The 19,287-nt window shown below is 38.4% G+C and overlaps 1 protein-coding gene across 3 annotated transcripts in view; it reads left to right on the top strand.

Annotated features, from left to right (window-relative positions):
* LOC138173169 (E3 ubiquitin-protein ligase NEDD4-like) overlaps window positions 1-19,287 on the top strand; it is a 507,966-nt gene that overhangs the window by 246,136 nt on the left and 242,543 nt on the right. For all 3 annotated transcript variants that reach the window (XM_069103074.1, XM_069103087.1, XM_069103095.1), the window contains one exon: window positions 18,867-18,948. In XM_069103074.1, the coding sequence (XP_068959175.1) occupies window positions 18,867-18,948 (82 nt within the window). The remainder of the gene's footprint in view (window positions 1-18,866; window positions 18,949-19,287) is intronic.

Below are 19,287 nucleotides of genomic sequence, written 5' to 3'. Positions count from 1 at the left end.
AACTCAGGAAAATATTCGGCTCCCTATCCACTATGCCATGTCGCTGCCCAAAGCCCAAAGGTAGAAGGAGGAAGGAAATTCAAAATGAAATAATGAAGGCAGATATCATCCTTCCTCCCCTCCCTCAATAAAGACCAATATCAGCATGAGTTCCTTATAACTTCTCTTTGGTGGTTGCTCGAGGGAGGCTGTATTCTTTTTATCTGCTTGGCTCCAAATTGACTCAGCAAGCAGAGCATGTTGCATATTGATTTTTTCCTCATTGTCACCTGTCGTGTTTATGTGCTTCTTTTTTTCTTTCTTGGATGTGGAGGCATACTTGTTAGCTGATGCACTGCTTCCCCTGGGAATGCTTCCCTTTTAACCAACGTTTCGCACTGATCCTGCACATCTATTCTAAACATGTAAAGCAAGAGATTTGTTTGTTTTTATTGTTTGTTCCCCCTTTCATTTTGCATCTCTTATCTGGCTTCTTCCCTTTTCAGAACCTCTTTAAAGCTTGAAATATAAACTCATATAGCAATTTAGTAACTACCATTTTGCTAGGAGACATGATGTTTCCCATGGTGGTAGCATGTCCCCCCGCATTGTGTGGTGCTAAGTTTGGCACATGCTAGATTATATGAAAAAGAGATTAACAGCTCACGTTTCATGCTTCTTTAGATTAGAATCATAATACAAGCAGATATCTTTATTTTTGCTAAAGCATCAAACTCCTATTCAGTGCATCTAGTTTTCCAGTGGGGGGAGGGAAACACATAAACATATTCTGAGTGCTTGCAGTAATCTAAGTATTTGAGAGTCCAACAAAATGATTTTTCCCCCTTGTTTCTGATGATGCTTTCTAAGGCTATTGCTATTTGGCTGTTGCCAAATAGGAGTTTGGGTGATGTAAAAGTGATCTCTTTAGCTATTGGGAATACTTCTGATTTCTTGTCCCCAGGACAGAAGAGCCAGCCTGAAAGCAATCACAGTGAAAATAGTCCTAAATTTTGGTTGTTTTTTCTTCTCGTTTTGGTGGCAGATATTTGCTCTCCCCAGTGGTCCATGTATTCATTTTGCAAATAAATTTCTTCAAGTTAGGGACAATCTAGAACTAATTAATTACATAAGCAAGAATAAAATTTAAGCCAAGGATGTGAAGCAGAGGAACCAAAAATATCTGCCTAAGATGGATATTGTATGGTGCTGCTATCCTGTAGAATCAATCAAAAGACATTTTTAAAAACTACTATGTGTCATACACTTTGCAAGCTACCAGAAATAAAAAGGTAAAAATAAAACAGTTCTACCGTTCAGGACCTTACCACTTATGGAAGGAAGCTCCTAATTCATTTTTTCATGTTTGAAAATTTATTGAGATTTCATTTTAAGATTTCCTTTCAACATATGCAAACATATTTATTATACATGTAAATCTACATTTGTCTTCATTTACTTAATATATTTATATTTACTGTATATATTCATATGAGTTATGTATTTTGTGTTATAGATTTCTTTCAGTGTATATTCATTACTGATTCAAATCTTTAATAAGTTTGAGATTGAGAACTGGTGGGAAATTCCACTCTCATTATCAATGGAATCATGAGATAATTTTGTCCTGAGCTGAGCAGGGACCTTGGATGGCATTTGTTTAGCTCCTTCATTTTGCTTATGAATCTGGGGTACATAGAGGTGATGTAATTACCAAGATGATAACAGGCAGTAAATAGGAAAACCAGGATTCAAATTCAGGTCCTTAGACTTCATGGCCACTACACCATGCTAGGATGCTAGTCAAGAAAGTATTTCATAAATTTAATCCTAGTAAGGGATGAATTTGGTCATGGGGATGGTGGGGGGGGGGTGCAAGGGCAGTAAAGAGCCAGCTAATCAAGGGACCCTTGTGTATCTCCCTTGAGCATTCCTCTAGTGGCCACAGGGGACACGCAAAAAACGAAGATGACCCTGAGTTTTATGAGTTTATGGTCTGGTTGGAGAGGTCAAAAATACAACTATGAAAAGATAACTAACAGTATAAAGTTTAGTATATAATTAGTTCTAGGTAACTGGTATGAACAGTACTTTTTGTGGGAGTAGAGAGGAAGGAAAGATGATTTCAAACTAATGTATAAAGGAATATTGCACTGAGGAGCTAATATCTGCCAGAAGGATCGGTCAGATTTAGGTGGCAGAAGGGAGAGGTGATATTAAAACCTAAAGAATCAATTATAGTTACGAGAAGAGTGGTTAGGACCCAAGCCAGTCAGTGCCTTGACAAAGGAAAAATAGGTTAAAAATGGATTTTGAATTGCTGAAGGTATACAGTACGGGGTTGAGGGAGGGGATGATTTTGATGATATGATGATGATGGCTAGTGTATGTATATATTAGCCATCATTATCATCATCCTTATAATATATATTTATACACACACACACACACACACACACACACACACACACACACACATATATATATATATATATATATCACTTTTAAGGTTGCAGACTACTTTACAAATATTATCTCATTCGACCCTCACTTGAGGAAACAGAGATAAGCAAAGATTAAATGACTTGCCCAGGATCATGCAGCTAGTGAGTGTCTGAGGCTGGATTTGAACTCATGACTTTTTTTTTTTTTTAAAGCAATGGGGGTTAAGTAACTTGCTCAAAGTTACACGGCCAGGTGTTTCTGGGTGGGTGCTAAGTGTCTGAGCCCGGGATTCGATCTCCAGGTCATCCCAACACTGGAGCCAGTGCTCTTACTCGCTGAGCCACCTGGCCGCCCCATGAACTCATGACTTCTTGACTCTAAGTCTAGTGATCTATCCACTGCCCCACCTGGCTGCCTGTAGATGCCATATGTATCAATATTCTTTGCAAAATTCACTACTGATTAATTATCAGCAAAAATTAGGAAATAGAACTTAGGGCAAAAATAAATGAGACCATGATAATGTCCATCCAACAGTCTTCAGTTCTGAGTTCCATGGTTAGGTACAGCAACCCAGACAGTCCCTTAAATACCACTGCAGCTAAAGGAAGATGATGCTGTATCAAAAGATTCCAGGGCATATACAGATTTCACTTCTGGACTAGATGTAGGTAGGAGTATTTTCTCCACTGAGTCAGGAATCATGAAGATTCTTAAATTGTTACAAATGTGGAAGGAAGGGGTTGTAAACTCACCTGCTTATCCCCAGAAAATAAAAGAACTCAAGGATGTGTATAGAATGAAGGGGGAAAACTTCTCATTCCTTCATCAAATTCTCTATGATATGATTTAAAAAAAAAAAATAGATGGTCAATAGAAAACAATCCCCTGTAGGGTGTATGGGCCACTGAAAATTCACTTCCTATACTAGAAAAGCAATGACAAGAACATTCCTCCTCTGGGAAAAAAAAGCCATTGTGTCCTAGTGGAAACAACAATGAAACTGAGACTAAGACATTCACTAGTTATGTGACCCTGGCAAATCACTTCCTTTTTCTGAGCCACACTTTTCCTCATTTGAAAAATTGGGGTAATAGCATCATAGTAACACCATACCTTCTGGGAAATGTGGGATCATAAGTATCAGTTGAAATAAGTGGTTTAAAGTGTGGTTGGATGATGATTCAATGCATCAGAAGTGTTGATTTTGGTGGGCAGTGCATAGGTGTTATATGGAATGGGGAGATTTGGGGCTTTTCCCCTTTGCTATCCTGTTTGTTTTTCCTCTTGAAACATTATCAACCCCAAATATGCACCTCTTAAATTCAGTCTACTAAAAAAAATTCTTTTGGTAGTAGTTACTCATTAGCCAGAACCGGGAGAGTTTGTGGTCTTTCTTATGTTTGCTTACCAGCTTAGAACTTAAGAACTTTTGATTAATAATCATTAGAATTTTGGTCAGTCTGAAAGTTAGCTTGAAGAATTTCAGGATTTCACAGGTGAAACCATTTTCAGTGCAGATGGCTGGTCATGATTGGTCACCTGATTCTCAGTCCTGTAAAACTCTGGCAGTGTTCTGAATCTTGGACCTAAATAGCTGTCATTTCCAATGAGGTGTAACATTCAGGAGTGATTTCACTTTTCTCAGGCTGGTATTTATTGTGGGGATCTATTCAAAAGGAGCTGGGCTGTTCTTTCTTTGTTTCCATTTGTCCCTCAGGCATCTGACCTTAATCCTGTGGACTTTCTGGTGCCTCCTGGAATGTTCAGAAGTGTAACTGATGAAGCTTGCTTCAGCATAGCATGGAGGAAAGTGCCAAGCTTGGGGTTGTTAGAGATCTGGGTTCATAGTCCATGCCTTCTACTTGCTGATGACTGTGTAGAAGTCATTATTTCTCTGAGACTTTGCTTCCTCATTTTGGAAAGTATGGGGGAGGGGCAGACAGGGAGATAATACCTAACAGGGTAGTTGTGAGGAGCAAATGAATTAGTATAGGTAAAGTGCTTTGCAAGTATTGAAATGCTTTATGAAATGTCAGTTATTGCTGTTCTTTATTGTTATCCATTGCAGAGGTAACCTTTTTTTTTTTTTGCTTTTTTTTTTGAGGGCAATTGGGGTTAAGTGACTTGCCCAAAGTCACACCTCTAGTAATTATGTCAAGTGTCTGAGGCCACATTTGAACTCAGGTCCTCCTGACTCCAGGGCTGGTGCTCTGTGCCACCTAGGTGCCCCCTGAAGCAACCTATTTATGCCTATTTAGCATCTTAAAAGCAGTTATTTCATTCTGCAGTTTTAGTAGATCTACCAGGGCTCCAGTTTTCCTGGGGAAAAAACAATTTGGTTCATTCATTCTAGTCGGTCACCTCTTAGACTTGTCCTCACAGGTGTTACATTGCTATAGAACCTGGGGAAGATATTTCACATGTGAATGAGTGTTAAGTAAAGATATCTTATAGTTTTGATTGGCTGCTTATTATACCAAATATCTCCTTGATAATTATTTGCTGACAGTGGTCATTGGGAAACATGGCAAATAAAAAAAGTTAAATGTGACTCCAGAAGGAGAAGTAAAAGCCATAAATGCTATTTTTGATAAGAGTTGGGAGGGAAATGACCTGGGAAAGTACCAGCTAACCTCATCAAAAAATGAGGAAGCACAATTCCAATCAAAAAGAAAATGTAGAAAAAACAGTCAAGAAATGTTCTTTCTTGCTCCCTAGAAACATGCCTATTTCTCTCTCATTCTGAAAAATCCTTAACTTGAGCCAACTATCCCCTCAAGCTCTTGACCTCCCACCTCTCTTTCATAGCCAGTCTAGAAATTGTTGTTTATAATCTTGCCTTTGGTTCCCTTACCATTTTCTCACACCTTTGAAATTAACTTCTAGCTCCAATGCTCAACTCAAATTTCTGTCTACAAAGTGAGTCTCTTCATTGACAAATTTGGTGGTCTTTTCTCAATTACTCATTCATCTTGTGTCTCTGAAGTAGTTGACTCTCCTTATACTTGCTAACTTGGGGATATCCACTGTTTTTCAGTAGATCCCCTCCTTTTTCAGGCTTTTCTGAGACTGTGTTCTTGCTTCTCTGAACTACCCCCCTGATTGCTTCCTCTTCACCTCCTTTTTAAATCATCATCCATGTTCTGCCTCCTTATTGAGTGAGCATATCCCAAGGTGCTATCCTCGACACACCTCTCTTTGTTGTTGTTCAGTTATATCTCACTCTTTGGGACCCTATTTGAGGTTTCTTGGCAGAGATACTGGAATGCTTTGCCATTTTCTTCTCCAGCTCATTTTTATAATGAGGAACTGAGGCAAACAGGGTTACGTGACTTTCCCAGGGTCACACAGGCAATAAGGGTCTGAGGCTTGATTTGAATTCATGAAGATGAATCTTCCTAATTCCAAATCCGGTGCACTATCCATTGTGCCACCTAGCTGCCCTTCCTCCTCTCTACACTTTATCATTTGATGGTTTTTATAAAGCTTCCATGGGTTGTTACCATCTCTATGAAGATGACTCCTAGCTCTGTGTATTCAGTCCTAGTCTTCTGAATTGAGATTAAAATATTCAGCATATTTTTGAATATTTTAAGTATTTCCCATACTTTCTTAGATTAACATGTCTAAAATAGTATTTGTGATCTTTTCCTCAAAAATCACCCCTCTTTTAACCTTCTGATTTCTCTCATCCAATTTCATAACCTCAAGGTTAACCTCAGCTCCTTACTCTCCCTCAATTAATCTATTAAGAAACATTGATTAAGCATCTTTTATTTGCTAGGCACTAGTAATGCAAAGACAAAAATGAACCAGTCCCTGCCATCAAAGGAGCTTATATTTGGGGAGTAGGATGAGTACATATAAGTGCATTAAACATAAATACAAGTTAATTTTTGTCAGCACTTAAGTTGGGGAGAGAGAGATCAGGAAAGATGTGATAGAGAAGATGGCTTTGGAGCTTAGATGTGAAGAAAACTAGAGATTCTAAGACACAAAGGTGAGGAAGGAATGTAATGTGTGAAGACATAGAGACCAGAAAAGGGGTGTCATGTATGAGAGACACCTAGGGGGAATGGTAGGTGGCTGTGTCATAAGGCTGCAAACATAGGTTGGAGCCAGGTTGTGAAGGGTTTTAAATACAAATAGGAATTTGCACTTGATTCTAGAGGTAATAAGGAGCTGATTGATAATTGATAATAAGGAGTTAATTGATGAGGAAATGTGACATAGCCAGACCAACATTTTAGGAAAATCACTTTAGAAAATGGATTGGAGAAAGGAGAGACTGGAGACCAGTTAGAAAGCTAGTGAAATACCCTTAGCCACATCTCCAGTCAGTTGCTCAATCTTGACAGACATACCTCTACAACATCTCTCCATCCCTCACCACTCTAATTCAGGCCCTCATAATCTGTCTGGTGGACTATTGCAAAGTTAACAGAACTGAAACTGGTATAAGAGCTTCCCTTCCTGGGTGAAGGGAACTGTAGTCTAGGAGTAAAAAGGAGTGAAAGTCTCAGAGTAAAATGGCAGAGAGCCCCATGGTCCTTAGAATATCTCTAGGAAGCCAAGGATTAGTCATTTCATCTTGGTGCCTAGAGGTCCCAGATGATCTTCTGCCAGTCTTAAGACTTCAACACCAACTTTCATCAGATATAATAAGTACACATTACCATTCCTGTTCTGTGGTAGAATTTTGGGTTGAGGTTATAAACAAGGGGAACGGGATACAGATGCGACAAGAATATCAATATACACATTTGTATAGGATTTTACAGTTTTTTTTTAATGCTTTATTAACTTCTGATTTACATCATTCATTTCCACCAGATTTTGTTACAAATTTTCTCCCCGTTTTTCCCGTACCCACCACCCCAAAATAGAAGTCCCACAGGATATCCCCTCCTCCAATCTGCTCTCTCCCATATTTTCTCCCATACCCCTTTCGACTTTTCCAGTGTACCTCTATACCTCAGTGCCTGTATATCTTATTTCCCAATTACATGTAAGATGGTGTTAATAATAGTATACACACACACACACAAATATACATATATATTTGAATATTTTATTTTGAAACTTTCAGTTTCAGATTCATTCCCTTCCTTCCTTGTCACCCACCCTTACTGGGAAGATAAGCAGGTCAGTATAGGTTGTACATGTGTGGCTAATGGAAAACAATAACATAGTAGATATAAAAGACTGACTATTTCCCTCCATCCTATCCCACCTCCCACTTGTTCTATTCTCTACTTTGATCCTGTCCCTTTTCAAAAGTGGGTACTTCCAACTTCCCTCTCCCCCCAGCCTGCCCTCCCTTCCATCATTCCCCCTCTCATCCCCTTCCCCCACTACTCTCCTGGAAGGTGAGATACCCTATTTAGTGTGTATTTCATTCCCTCCTCAAGCCAGATTCAATGGGAATAAGGTTGACCCATTCCCTTTTGCCTTCCTACTCTTCCCTTCCATTGTAACCATTTTCCCTTGCCTCTTCTGTATGAGACAGTTTACCCCAATCTGTCTCTCCCCATCTCCTCTCATTATATTCCTCTCACCTCTTAATTTCACCTTTTAAGTATCATCCCTTCCTTTTAAATTGGTCCTGTGCCCTCTATGTATACCTGTAAACATATATACACATATTCACATATGTATTCATATGCCCATATATCCTTATGTATATATATATATATATATATATAGACATATGTATATATTTTTAATCCCTTCAACTACTGAGAAAAGTTTCATAAGTTACAATTATTGTTTTTCCATGTAGGAATGTTAATAGTTCAACTTTGATAAGTTCCTTATGATTTCTTTTCCCTGTTTACCTTCTCATGCTTTTCTTGCTTCTTATATATGAATGGCAAATTTTCTGTTCAACTCTGGTTTTTTCAGCAAGAATGCTTGAAAGTCCTCTATTCCACTGAATAACCATATTTTCCCCTGAAACATGATACTCAGTTTTGCTGGGTAGGTGACTCTTGGTTTTAATCCCAGCTCCTTTGCCCTCTGGAATATCATATTCCAAGTCCTTCGATCCCTCAGTGTAGAAGCTGCCAGATCCTGGGTTATCCTGATTGTGTTTCCACAATATTCAAATTGTTTCTTCCTGGCTGCTTGTAAAATTCTCTCCTTAATCTGGGAATTCTGGAACCTGGCTATAATATTCCTAGGAGTTTTCTTTTCGGGATCTTTTTCAGGAGGTGATCGGTGGATTCTTTCAACCTCTATTTTTCCCTCTGGTACTAAAACATCAGGGCAGTTTTATTTGAGAACTTCCTGGAGGATGCTTTCTAGGTTCTTACTTTGGTCATGGCTTTCAGGTAGTCCAATAATTTTTAACTTGTCTCTCCTGGATCTATTTTCCAGGTCAGTGGTTTTTCCAATGAGATATTTCACATTGCCTTTTATTCTTTCATTTGTTTGGATCTGTTTAACATCATCTTGATTTCTCATAAAGTCATTAGCTTCCATTTGCTCCAGTCTAATTCTGAAGCAATGATTCTCCTCATTGAGCTTTTGAGATTCTTTTTCCATTTGGCAAATTCAGCTTTTTAAGGCATTCTTCTCCTCACCTTTTTGAGTCTCCTTTGACATTTAAGTCAGTCTGTTTTTTAAAGTGTTATTTTCCTCAGTCAGGCTGTTGACTCTCATTTCATAATTTTCTTGCATTGTTCTCATTTCTCTTCCCAATTTTTCCTCCACTTCTCTTATCTGCTTCTTAACGTCCTCTATGGCCTGTAACCAGCTTGTATTTTCCTTTGAAGCTTTTGGTTCAGGAGTTCTGACTTCACTGTTTTTCCCCTGTTCCATGCCTTGCTCCTTTTTGTCCCCAAAAAAGGAATGTAATGTTGGAATCTTCTGTCTGCTTTGTTTCTTTTGCCTGGTCATGTCGCCCCTCAGTCACTTGACCACTGGGCTTTTTGCCACAGTAGGACTCTGCCACCAGACAGGGGAGCTTTAGTCACAAATGCTGCTGTTTTTTCAGCTGCCGGAGGTTTTAGATGGGTGCCCTCTCTGAGATCTCCACATGCTCTGGCAAGCTGGACACACACCCCAGGACCTCCACCCTAGACTGCAATCCAGATACAAGCAGGTTAAAGTAAGAGCGATTACCTCTCAGACTAGTGCTTGGTCCCCCTATACTCTGCAGACCAGGAGCTGAAGCTGCCATGTGGCACTGGCTGGCTGTGCCGGCATCTCAGAGGCTTCTCGCCCTGATGGCAAAAGCCATGTACTCCCACTTACTGTCCCAAAGTCCAGACTGCACTGACCTCTCACTTTGTCCTTCGCATCTATGTGTTGATAAACCTGGAAAGGGCCATAGCTGCTGCTGATCTGGAGTCCCTCAGGCTGACGGCTGGTCGGGACCGTCCTGGGGCTAAAGCCTAGGCGGGCTAGGCGGCTGGGCTGTACTCCCAGAGCACTGTGCTGGATTCCTGCTGGCCTGCCGGGCTGTCCTCAGCATGAGGTTAACTTTCCTGTGTCATTTTGTGGGTTCTGCAGCTCCAAAGTTTGTTTAGAGTCCCCTTTTTACATGGATTGGGGAAGGTGGAAGCTGGAGCTGCGGGAAGGTCATGCTTCTACTCCGCCATCTTGGCTCCACCGGATTTTACAGTTTTCAAAGTATCTTCTTTCAGACTAATCTAGTTATTCTGGTTTCTCAATCCTGGGAAACACAGAAACCCAGAGAAATCCCTTTTGCCTGAGATCATTCTTAGACCCTTTGCTTAGGAATGCTGGATTCCAGAACTCCATCTGAGAGTCCTGGTGGTGTGGAAAGAATCTTCATTCTAGGAGTTGGAAAACCTGCAGTTGTAAAGTGGCTCTGCCCTTTCTTGTGTAATCTAGAGCAAATGAATGCTTCTTGGAGGCTCAGTTTCCCACATTTGTACAGTGGGGATACTACTCCCTTCTGTTTCCAGCTTCCATAGTTAGCCTAAGGAATACCCAAAGCACCCCCACATTGAAGTGTATGTTCCTTGAGAATCGGGACTGTTTAATTTTTGGTTTTGAACCTTGCATAGTCGTCGGCACCTTTACTACATGCTTACTCTGTGCCAGGCTCTGGACAGAGCTCTGCAGATAAAAATACAAAGAGCAAGATGATTCCTTCTCTCAAGCAACTTAAATTCTACTACTGAGAGAGACATACAGGGGAGTGGTGATCAAGAAGGGATGCTCTGGTCCTGGGACAGTAGGTGGAGTCATTCATATGAACAATCTAATTGAGGGCAGGAGCTGTTCTTTTTCTTTTGTGTGTGTTGTTAACATCAACACAGCTCTTAGCACATAGGCTCTTAATAAATGCTTGTTGATTAATTAATTTGTAAAAAAAATTATAATAATTGACAAATATATAATAAATACATATGATAATGTGTAAATTTACAACTCTAAAAGTATATTTATATATGCATACATACACATGGTACTCAGACCATGACAAGAAATACTGTTTATTTAAGGAGAATAATTCATAGCTCACGTGCCTTTACAGTATTAAGAATGAGTTTTTTTTTCATTTTTCATCATTACTTAGATTTTTTTTAAATTTCCTTTAAATATCTTTTATAATTGTCAACTACCACCAACAATGAGCATTTCCCTATATAAAGAAGAAAGGATCCCATAAGAAACTGCAAATGTGTCGAATTTTAAAAAGAAATGTGTATACATTGTTACACTGAACTGGGTAGTAACAAATTGCTCTGTTCGTTTGTGTCACCTTCTCTGCTTCTCTTCCTTCTCTTTGTTGCTCTTCCAGTCTAGTGAAAACAAGCCTCCTTATTGGCTGGCTCCAAAGGCAACATTCTATCTTCGGGGAACTCTGTGCCTTTGCCTCAATAGTAATTTAAATGTTTATTAAGCACTTACCATCTACCAGACACTGTGCTAAGCTCTCAGGCTACAAATAGGAAAAAAGCGAGTCCTTGTCTTTAGGGAGTTTACCCTTCTAATAGGGGAAGAAAACACAAAAGGAAGCTGAAAGGGGGGACATGATAAAGACCTAAAGCAGTGTAGCTGTGGAAATGAGGAGATTTCTGTGCTGATCCCCCTTCTACAATGGAACTTTTGTAGTTCATGGATCTACCCTCAAATCAGAGACAGAGGTAGTGATGAGGTGTGAGTGCCAAGACTGATTAGGTCTTGTAGGTTGATGAGGTTTTCCCCCCATATGAGGTTCCTGGGGCATGGTAGGGAGGGTGGGCAGAGTAAGAGAAGTTCCAGAAGAATGCAGTCAGATGGAAAATAAGGCACAAGTGGTCTCCCATGTTTGGAGTTCACTGTTCCTCCCTACATCCCTCCACTCCCTACCCCACCTCTGTATTTTTGCTGTCTGTCTCTTGAGATTACTTACCTTAAATTTACTCACACATAAACTCGCTGTGTCCCCTAGTAGAATGCAAACTGATTACTTTTTCTTTATGTCCTGATTTCCTAGCACAGATCTTAGTGCATGCCGTGATTGGTGCTTAATAAATGTTTGATGAATTGTAACCTAATGCTAGTCCCTCGATATGGTATGTGTTCTCAGAATTCAAGGACAAGCAGACAGTTTTTCACAGTTAAATGGAGAGAAGGAATCTCTGGCAGAGGTGAACCTTTAGACATCAAATAAAACAATGGAGAAAAACAGAAACTTTTTAAAAAGTATATTGACTTTGGTTTTTAGGATTTTGTTAAAAATGTCCAATTTGTGAATTTATGGTTAAAAATTATTTAGTGGAATGAGCCTTCATCTTAGAGGTTTAAAGGGCTTGTATTTTTATCTTGGTTCTGATACTTTTTAGCTTTTTTTTTTTTTATCCTGGACAAAGCTATGAAGATTCATAATCTCCAGTTTCCTCATCTTTATAATGGGGATGGTATTAATCATACAACCCCTGATATTGTTGTTAGGAAAACATTTTTTAAAAACTTAAAAGTATTGTGTAAATATGGTTTGTTATGTGTGTACATATATGAATAGGTGAGTAATTCAAAACATGTCTGGATCATGTGAACTTAGGGTCATGTGAACTTATGACTGCTGTCACCTAAATTTAAAACAATTCTTTTCCCCTTCCATTTAACAAAATAGGTTAAATGTCTATAGAAATTCTTACCATTGAAACATTACTTTATTTTTTATTAGACATAGGTTATAGGATATTGACTTAAACAATAGGATCCTTATCCATGCTTTTGTCTGGGATTTTAAAAAGATGAATACAATTCAGGAACTAATTTTCAAGGTCCAAAGGAAGTAGTTTGGAAATTAGCTGAATACTTTTCACCTCATTTGAATTTTACTTCTGCTTATATCTGTGTGATTTTTTTCATCTTGGATAAATGAATTAAGAAATTGATAACATTTCTAAAAATATAAAAAAAATTAGTTATACAAATCCACCATCAGATATTACTCAAAGACCAAAATATCTTTGAGGTGATTTTTAAACATATGAATATAAATTCAACAAGTGACCAACAATTTAATCAGATTTATTGTGACTCTCCAGAGTTCCCAATTTTGATCCATTTACATTCCAATTAGATGAGAAATGAATTAAAAAAAAAAACCATCATTTTATGTAACCAGAAACATTTTTTAAAAGGGAGCCAGTGAGCAAACAAGCAAAAAATACATTTGTTCTGTGTCCATTTTCAGGTTAGCCCAGAGTTCTATGAGGGTGCCGTGGGGGGAACAGTAGGGAGAAGTAGATATAATGGATAAGGAGCTGGTAAATGGATGTGTTTTTTAAGTACTTAGCACAGTGCCTGACACATAATAGGCATCATATAAATACTTTATCACCTTCATCTTCCTTTCATCTTATATCTTTTTCTATTGAAATATTTTTAATTTTGGTTTTGAAATTGGATAGACATAGAGAAAATAGGCCAATCTGGTCTGGCAGGGCTTCTGAAAGCTATAATAAGCTAGTAATTAATTTACATAGCACCTTATTGTTTATGAAGTGTTTTTCTTACAAATCTATGATTTTACAGATAAAGAAGCTGAATCTTAGAGTAGTTAAGTGAGTTGTCCCTGTCAGAGCTGAGATTTTTTTCTAGGTCACCTTAATCCCAGTCTAGCTTCCTCTCCACTATACTAAGCTGTTCCATCTGACTCATAAGATTTTCTGTCTCTATAGAATCAATACAAATTGAAATTCAAAAGACGTGAGTCTTGAGGTCACAAATCTGGAAATTTTTCCCTTTTTGATCAATTCTGGGACATCAACACTTGGATTATTTCAGATTATTATGTTTCATAGGATAAGTGCAATTCATACCAGGCATGCAAATTAGGCTAGAACTCCCTTATATTTGCTCAGGTAGAAAAACATTTTGAAATTCAGTTCAATTCAGAAAACATTAAGTGCCTTTTTATGAAAGACACTTGATTATGACAAGAATTTTCAAAAATGGAATAATAAAAAAATTAAGAAGGTAAAAACTGACCATGAGGTTCTTTTAATGATGATGAATGATGAGGGCATTAATTTATTTTCTCAAGTCAGGGAAGGGAAATGGATGTATGAATGGCACTCTCAGGAGGTCCAATTCCATTTTGTCAGGAAAGACAGGATCTACTTATAGAGCTTTAAAAGCCAAAGAGAGGAGCAACATAATTAAATCTGTAGTTTGGGAATATTAACCTAGCACCTGTTTGAAAGATGGGTTGGGAAGGGGGGGGAAGACTGCAGGTAAACTTACTGGGAAGTTATTGCTACAGTTCTTGGCAAAAGGTGGGTAAGAGGTGTTAAGATGGAGGGAAAAAGAATTGCTTGTTTTGTTTTGTGTTTTTTTTTATTATTTTGTTTTTAAGAAATTTGGCAATGAAAGGGAGGAGAGATGGCAGGAGATTTCAACATCAGACATCAAGACAATGATTAATCATAGTAATTACCCTCATTGGACTGGCAGTTGTTGACAAGTATTCCAGTTTTTCTCTCCACCCAACCCTATAGGCAGAGTATGAATTATTCAGAGAACAAGGCATAAAACAGTCATTGCTGGCTGGCAGCAGACTAACATTTTTCCTTCATGGACAAACATCCAGCATCAGACCAGACAAGAAGCAGAGATAGCTAGAGAGGTTAAAATAAAAGAACAAGTATAGAAATAGTTAAAGTAAAATGTAGTTAGGACATACAAACAGTAATGAGTACTGTGTGGTGAGCACTGGATTTATAATCAAGGGACCTGTGTTTGAATCCTGGCTCTTGTTTTTACTTGTATGTCCTTGGGAATTTTACTCCCCCATTTTGGACCTCTCCATTTTGAATCTTAATTTTTTCATCTTTAAGAATGAGAGGATTAGGGGCTGCTAGGTAGCTCAGTAAATAGAGCACCAGCCCTGGAGTCAGGAGGACCTGAGTTCAAATCCAACCACAGACACCTCACACACACACACACACACACACACACACACACAAATAGCCCATGTGACCTTGGGCTAGTCACTCAACCCCAATTGCCCTCCAAAAAAGAAAAAAAAAAAAAAAAAAAAGAAGAATGAGAGCATTGGAGTAGGTGGTCTCAGAGGTCCTTTCAAGCTCTTGAATCCTGCCTAATAGCCACACAGAAGTGTTACAATTTATTTGCCCTTAACACCCTCCACTTTTAAAAATATCTTGCAAATAATAGGATTAATTTTTTGCCACTAGTTTATCTGGTCACCAAACAAGAAGCAGAGATGTCTACAGAGGTTAAGATAAATTGAGTTCACAAAAGTATAGAAATAATTAAAGTGAAATGTAATTTTACCTGGTCACCAAGTGACCTTGCATCCCCAGATTCTACTCCTGCTGCATCCTTTGTGCCAGCCTACTTGGAGAGGCAGAACATCACACTCACATTTAGAGTTTGGCTTCACCCATTCAGCCTCATCTGCTCCCATGAAGACTTTGCCCTGTAACCACATTCCAAGCTAGTCCTCTTCCCTACATATGTGCAAAGGATGAACTGAAATGAGCTAATCTGGCTCAGTAGTGACAGAATAAACATTGAAAGGATTCACTGAAGCATAGCCTTAGGTATTGTGGCCCATCCTTGCTTGTCTGGGACACAGCTGTAACCTACAAGGAAGCCTGACATGTAGTTATGAGGGTTTAAGAGGATGTTTTAGACTAAAGGATTCAGGCTGAAAAGCACAATTGTGTAGAGCAGACAGGGTATTTAGAAAGCTGCTGAATGTACTCATCAAACGACAGACTTCACATGAACTCAGTGTGGAAAAGACTGTGAACCCAGGTTTATTCCTGAATTTACAGCATGATGTTAATTTCTTTTAATCATGTCATTTATGGAAATGAATACATATATATTTTTTTCACATACATATCTGAGAGGTGAGCTCTGTAAAGACAGAATTCAATTCAGAAAGTTTGAATAATAAGGAAAGAAGGTGATAAGGGGACCAAGAAATTAATGAGATTATGCCCATCTGTATCCTAGGAAACAGGGTTTTATGCCCAAGCCTTTACCCAGGGAATGTGCTGCAACCAACTTGTTCCAGTGAACTGATTGTCAGATTTTCAGTGTGAACATTTACACCTTAGAATTCAGCACAACTTGATTTGTTGTATCATTGTTTAGACATAAGAAACTGATGGAGAAAAGATTAATAATGCATATTAAACAACATGGCATGCTTTTAAGGGACCTGATTGGATCAACATACTCCTACATATCTCCCCTAAAGATAGCAAAAAGATGGAGTAAACATGTTCTGTGATTGGCTGAAAGAATTAAATAAATCAACATACATTTACTAAGTACCTATTTTATATCAAGCTCAAAGAAAGGTAAAAGATAAGTCATATTCTAATTAATTGTAAATGATTCGCTTGTAAAAGACAAGATTTAGATGGAATTTATTTGACTTCAAGTATTTGAAGTTTTGATATGTAGAAGAATGATTTTATTTGTTTTGTTGGATCTTGAACTTGAATTAGTTAGGATGAAGTTATCAGAAGACCAATTCTGACTCCGTTTAAGGAAAAGATTTCTTAAGAAATTTTCTGACTAGAGTATATCATGTTTTTCTTGATGTGACTTTATATTAATGTAAAATTAATTTTTTGGTCTTCAAATATGACATCTATTGTAATTATATAGACAAGGACCATGGGAACTTCTAGGTGGTGCTAGTATATCTTAAGGAAATTCCTTGTTAACAGAGGGAATTCTTAGGGACCCTAAATTCTCATGGGTGTGGTTGATTTGATCAATATCTAATAATCTCAGAGTCAGCAAAGAGATGCAAGTAGAAGTGCATTTTGAATGAAGAGGGGAAATAGTTATTGCTTATGTATGACATTTCTTTCCAAAGGAATCCACAATTTCTAAAGTTGTTTATTATTTGAGTCATCTGGGCTGAGTTGGGAAGCATCTTGGACTAGGCTTGAGACAGGCTTGGACTGACTAGGCATATGCCTTAGAGCATGTCACAACTCATTGCCCACAGTTTCCTTACCTACAAAATGAGTCCTTTATCTTAGATATAACTATGCTAAGACTGCATTCAATCAAAAGGTTCTTATCTTCCATTATCCCTGTGAGGAAACGAGGATCTGAAATTCACTTTCTAGCCCACTTTGCCCTCATGCCTTTAATCTGCAAAATGAGGAATAACCTAGCCTGTTGACCCCTTCCTTAGTAATTAACTGTGTTTAGAAACAAACCATTTAAATTCAATTCAATAAACCTTTATTAAGCACCTCCTAAGTGCCTGGCACTCTGCTAAGCACTGGGAATACAAAAAGAAACAAAAGAGAGTCCCTGCCCTCAAGGAGCTTACTTTCTAGGTGGGAGGAAACCAAAACAAAACAACAAACATTTGCCTATCAAGTTATGTACAGGATAAATAATGAATAATTGAAAGAAAGAAGGGACTAGAATTAAGTGGGTTTAGGGAAGGCTTCCTGTAGAAAATGAGATTTCAGTTGGGACTTAAAGGAAGCCAGTAGCAGGGGCAGAGAGGGGGCAGACAGCCTGGGGAACAGTCAGAGAAAAATATGCCTGGAGCCAAGAGATGGAGGGTCTTGTTATTGGAACAGTTGGGAGGCTGGTGAAAAATAAGGAGTAAGGGTGGAAAAAGTGGTTTTACCACTTTAAGGAAGCATATTTCAGTTTTCTTTTTTCTTGGAGTAGAAATAGAGGCTACACCCCCTCTGTCCTAAAAAGAACCCTGGATTTGGTGTTAGAAAAACCTGTTCAGTTCTGTTTCTTGTTACCTGTGGGCTTGTGGGACCAAGTCTCTTCACCTCTCTTCATCTCACCTATAAATGATGGGGTAGGGGCAGCTAGGGGTCACAGTGAATAGAGCACTGGCCCTGGAGTCAGGAGGACCTGTGTTCAAATCCAGCCTCAGACACTTAACACTTTCTAAGCCAAGTGACTTAACCCCAATTGCTCTGCCCTCCCCACTCCAAAAAGGGGGAAAAAAAAATAATGGGGTTAGATGAGATTTGTACTTTAACAATAAGCTTAAGGCCTGAGTTGAAATGTAGGCTTAGAAACTTATTAACTTCGTGACCATGGACAAGTCTCTCAGTATTTTTTGCCTCAGTTTCCTCATCTGTAAAATGAGCTGGAGAAGGAAATGGCAAACCACTATAGCATCTCTGCCAGGAGAGCCCTACATGGAGTCATAGAGAGTTAGATATGACTTGAAACGAAGGAATGACCAACAGGACAAGTGCGCTCTCTGTTGTCTGGAAGCTTAAAATTAAATTTTCTTGGAATAAAGAATGTGATTCATTATTATGTATGCCTAGCTTGGGCTTCTTAAATAACTTATTTTTCAAAGTGCATCTCAAATGCTGCCTCTTACAGTAAGGCTTTCCTGATTTACTTTGTACTTTACAGTTATTTCTCTTGTTTATTAATCTGACTTTTATTATGTCGCGTCCCCAAGTAGAATGTACCTGCTGGTATAGTGGAGAGAGCCTTGGGACCCAGGATCACTTTCCACTTTGCTGACTGTGAGAGTTTGTCAAGCAAATGACTTCCTCTCCCTGGGCCTTCGTTTCCTTGTGTGTAAAATGAGAGGATTGGATTTGATGGTCTTCAACATCCCTTTCAGTTCTAATACTAAGTAGATATTGAGGTCAAAAGCTGTTTCTCATTTTTTTTTTTTGTCTTTGTATCTACTGCTCTTTACAAATAAGTGTTTAATAAATGTACTTGGAAAAGAATGATCTGCTTTGAAAGTCCTGTAGACCTAGGTAACCTAATGGTAACCATGTGGTTTTTTTTCTGAGTAATATTTTTAGTAGTTGTCAAAAGCTCCTTACTATTGCCTGGTTAACAAAATTCATATGAACCTTGAGCACTTAGCATTGACTTTGTAATTTGTAGGTTAAATTACTATCAAATGTATACACACTGTGGGGAAAGTATAATCATAGTAAATATGAATTTTTTTCTTGCAGTGATCCATACGTAAAACTTTCGCTGTATGTAGCAGATGAGAACAGAGAGCTTGCTTTGGTGCAGACAAAAACCATTAAAAAGGTATGTAATCGATTGTTAGTTGAAAGTCATGTTGCCTGTGTAAAAACTGTAACTAGTCAGGTTCTTTCAAATCAATGTGTTTTCTGAAGCTTGTACCTTGAGCCATTAAACACTGTGATTGCCTAGCTTTTTACCTTTATTGCCTGTAACTACTCACTCAGTTGTCAGCCTTCCCCCTCTCCTCTTTCTTTATATCTCATGTATTTGCTTAAGATCCTAAAAAGCCAGTACTTAACACAGTGCCTGGCACATTTTCAGTATATAATTAAGACACTGACTGACTTAAAAGCCACCAAGTTCAACTCTCTTATTTTATAGCTGTGGATCTGAGGTCCAAGG

The sequence above is a fragment of the Petaurus breviceps genome, unplaced genomic scaffold (genome assembly GCF_028583685.1).
Source record: "Petaurus breviceps papuanus isolate PSGF00001 unplaced genomic scaffold, PetGlider_PUasm1.0 129, whole genome shotgun sequence".
Taxonomy (NCBI): domain Eukaryota; kingdom Metazoa; phylum Chordata; class Mammalia; order Diprotodontia; family Petauridae; genus Petaurus; species Petaurus breviceps.
Note: the sequence above shows the minus strand (reverse complement) of the source record. Positions and strands in the feature narration are given on the sequence as shown.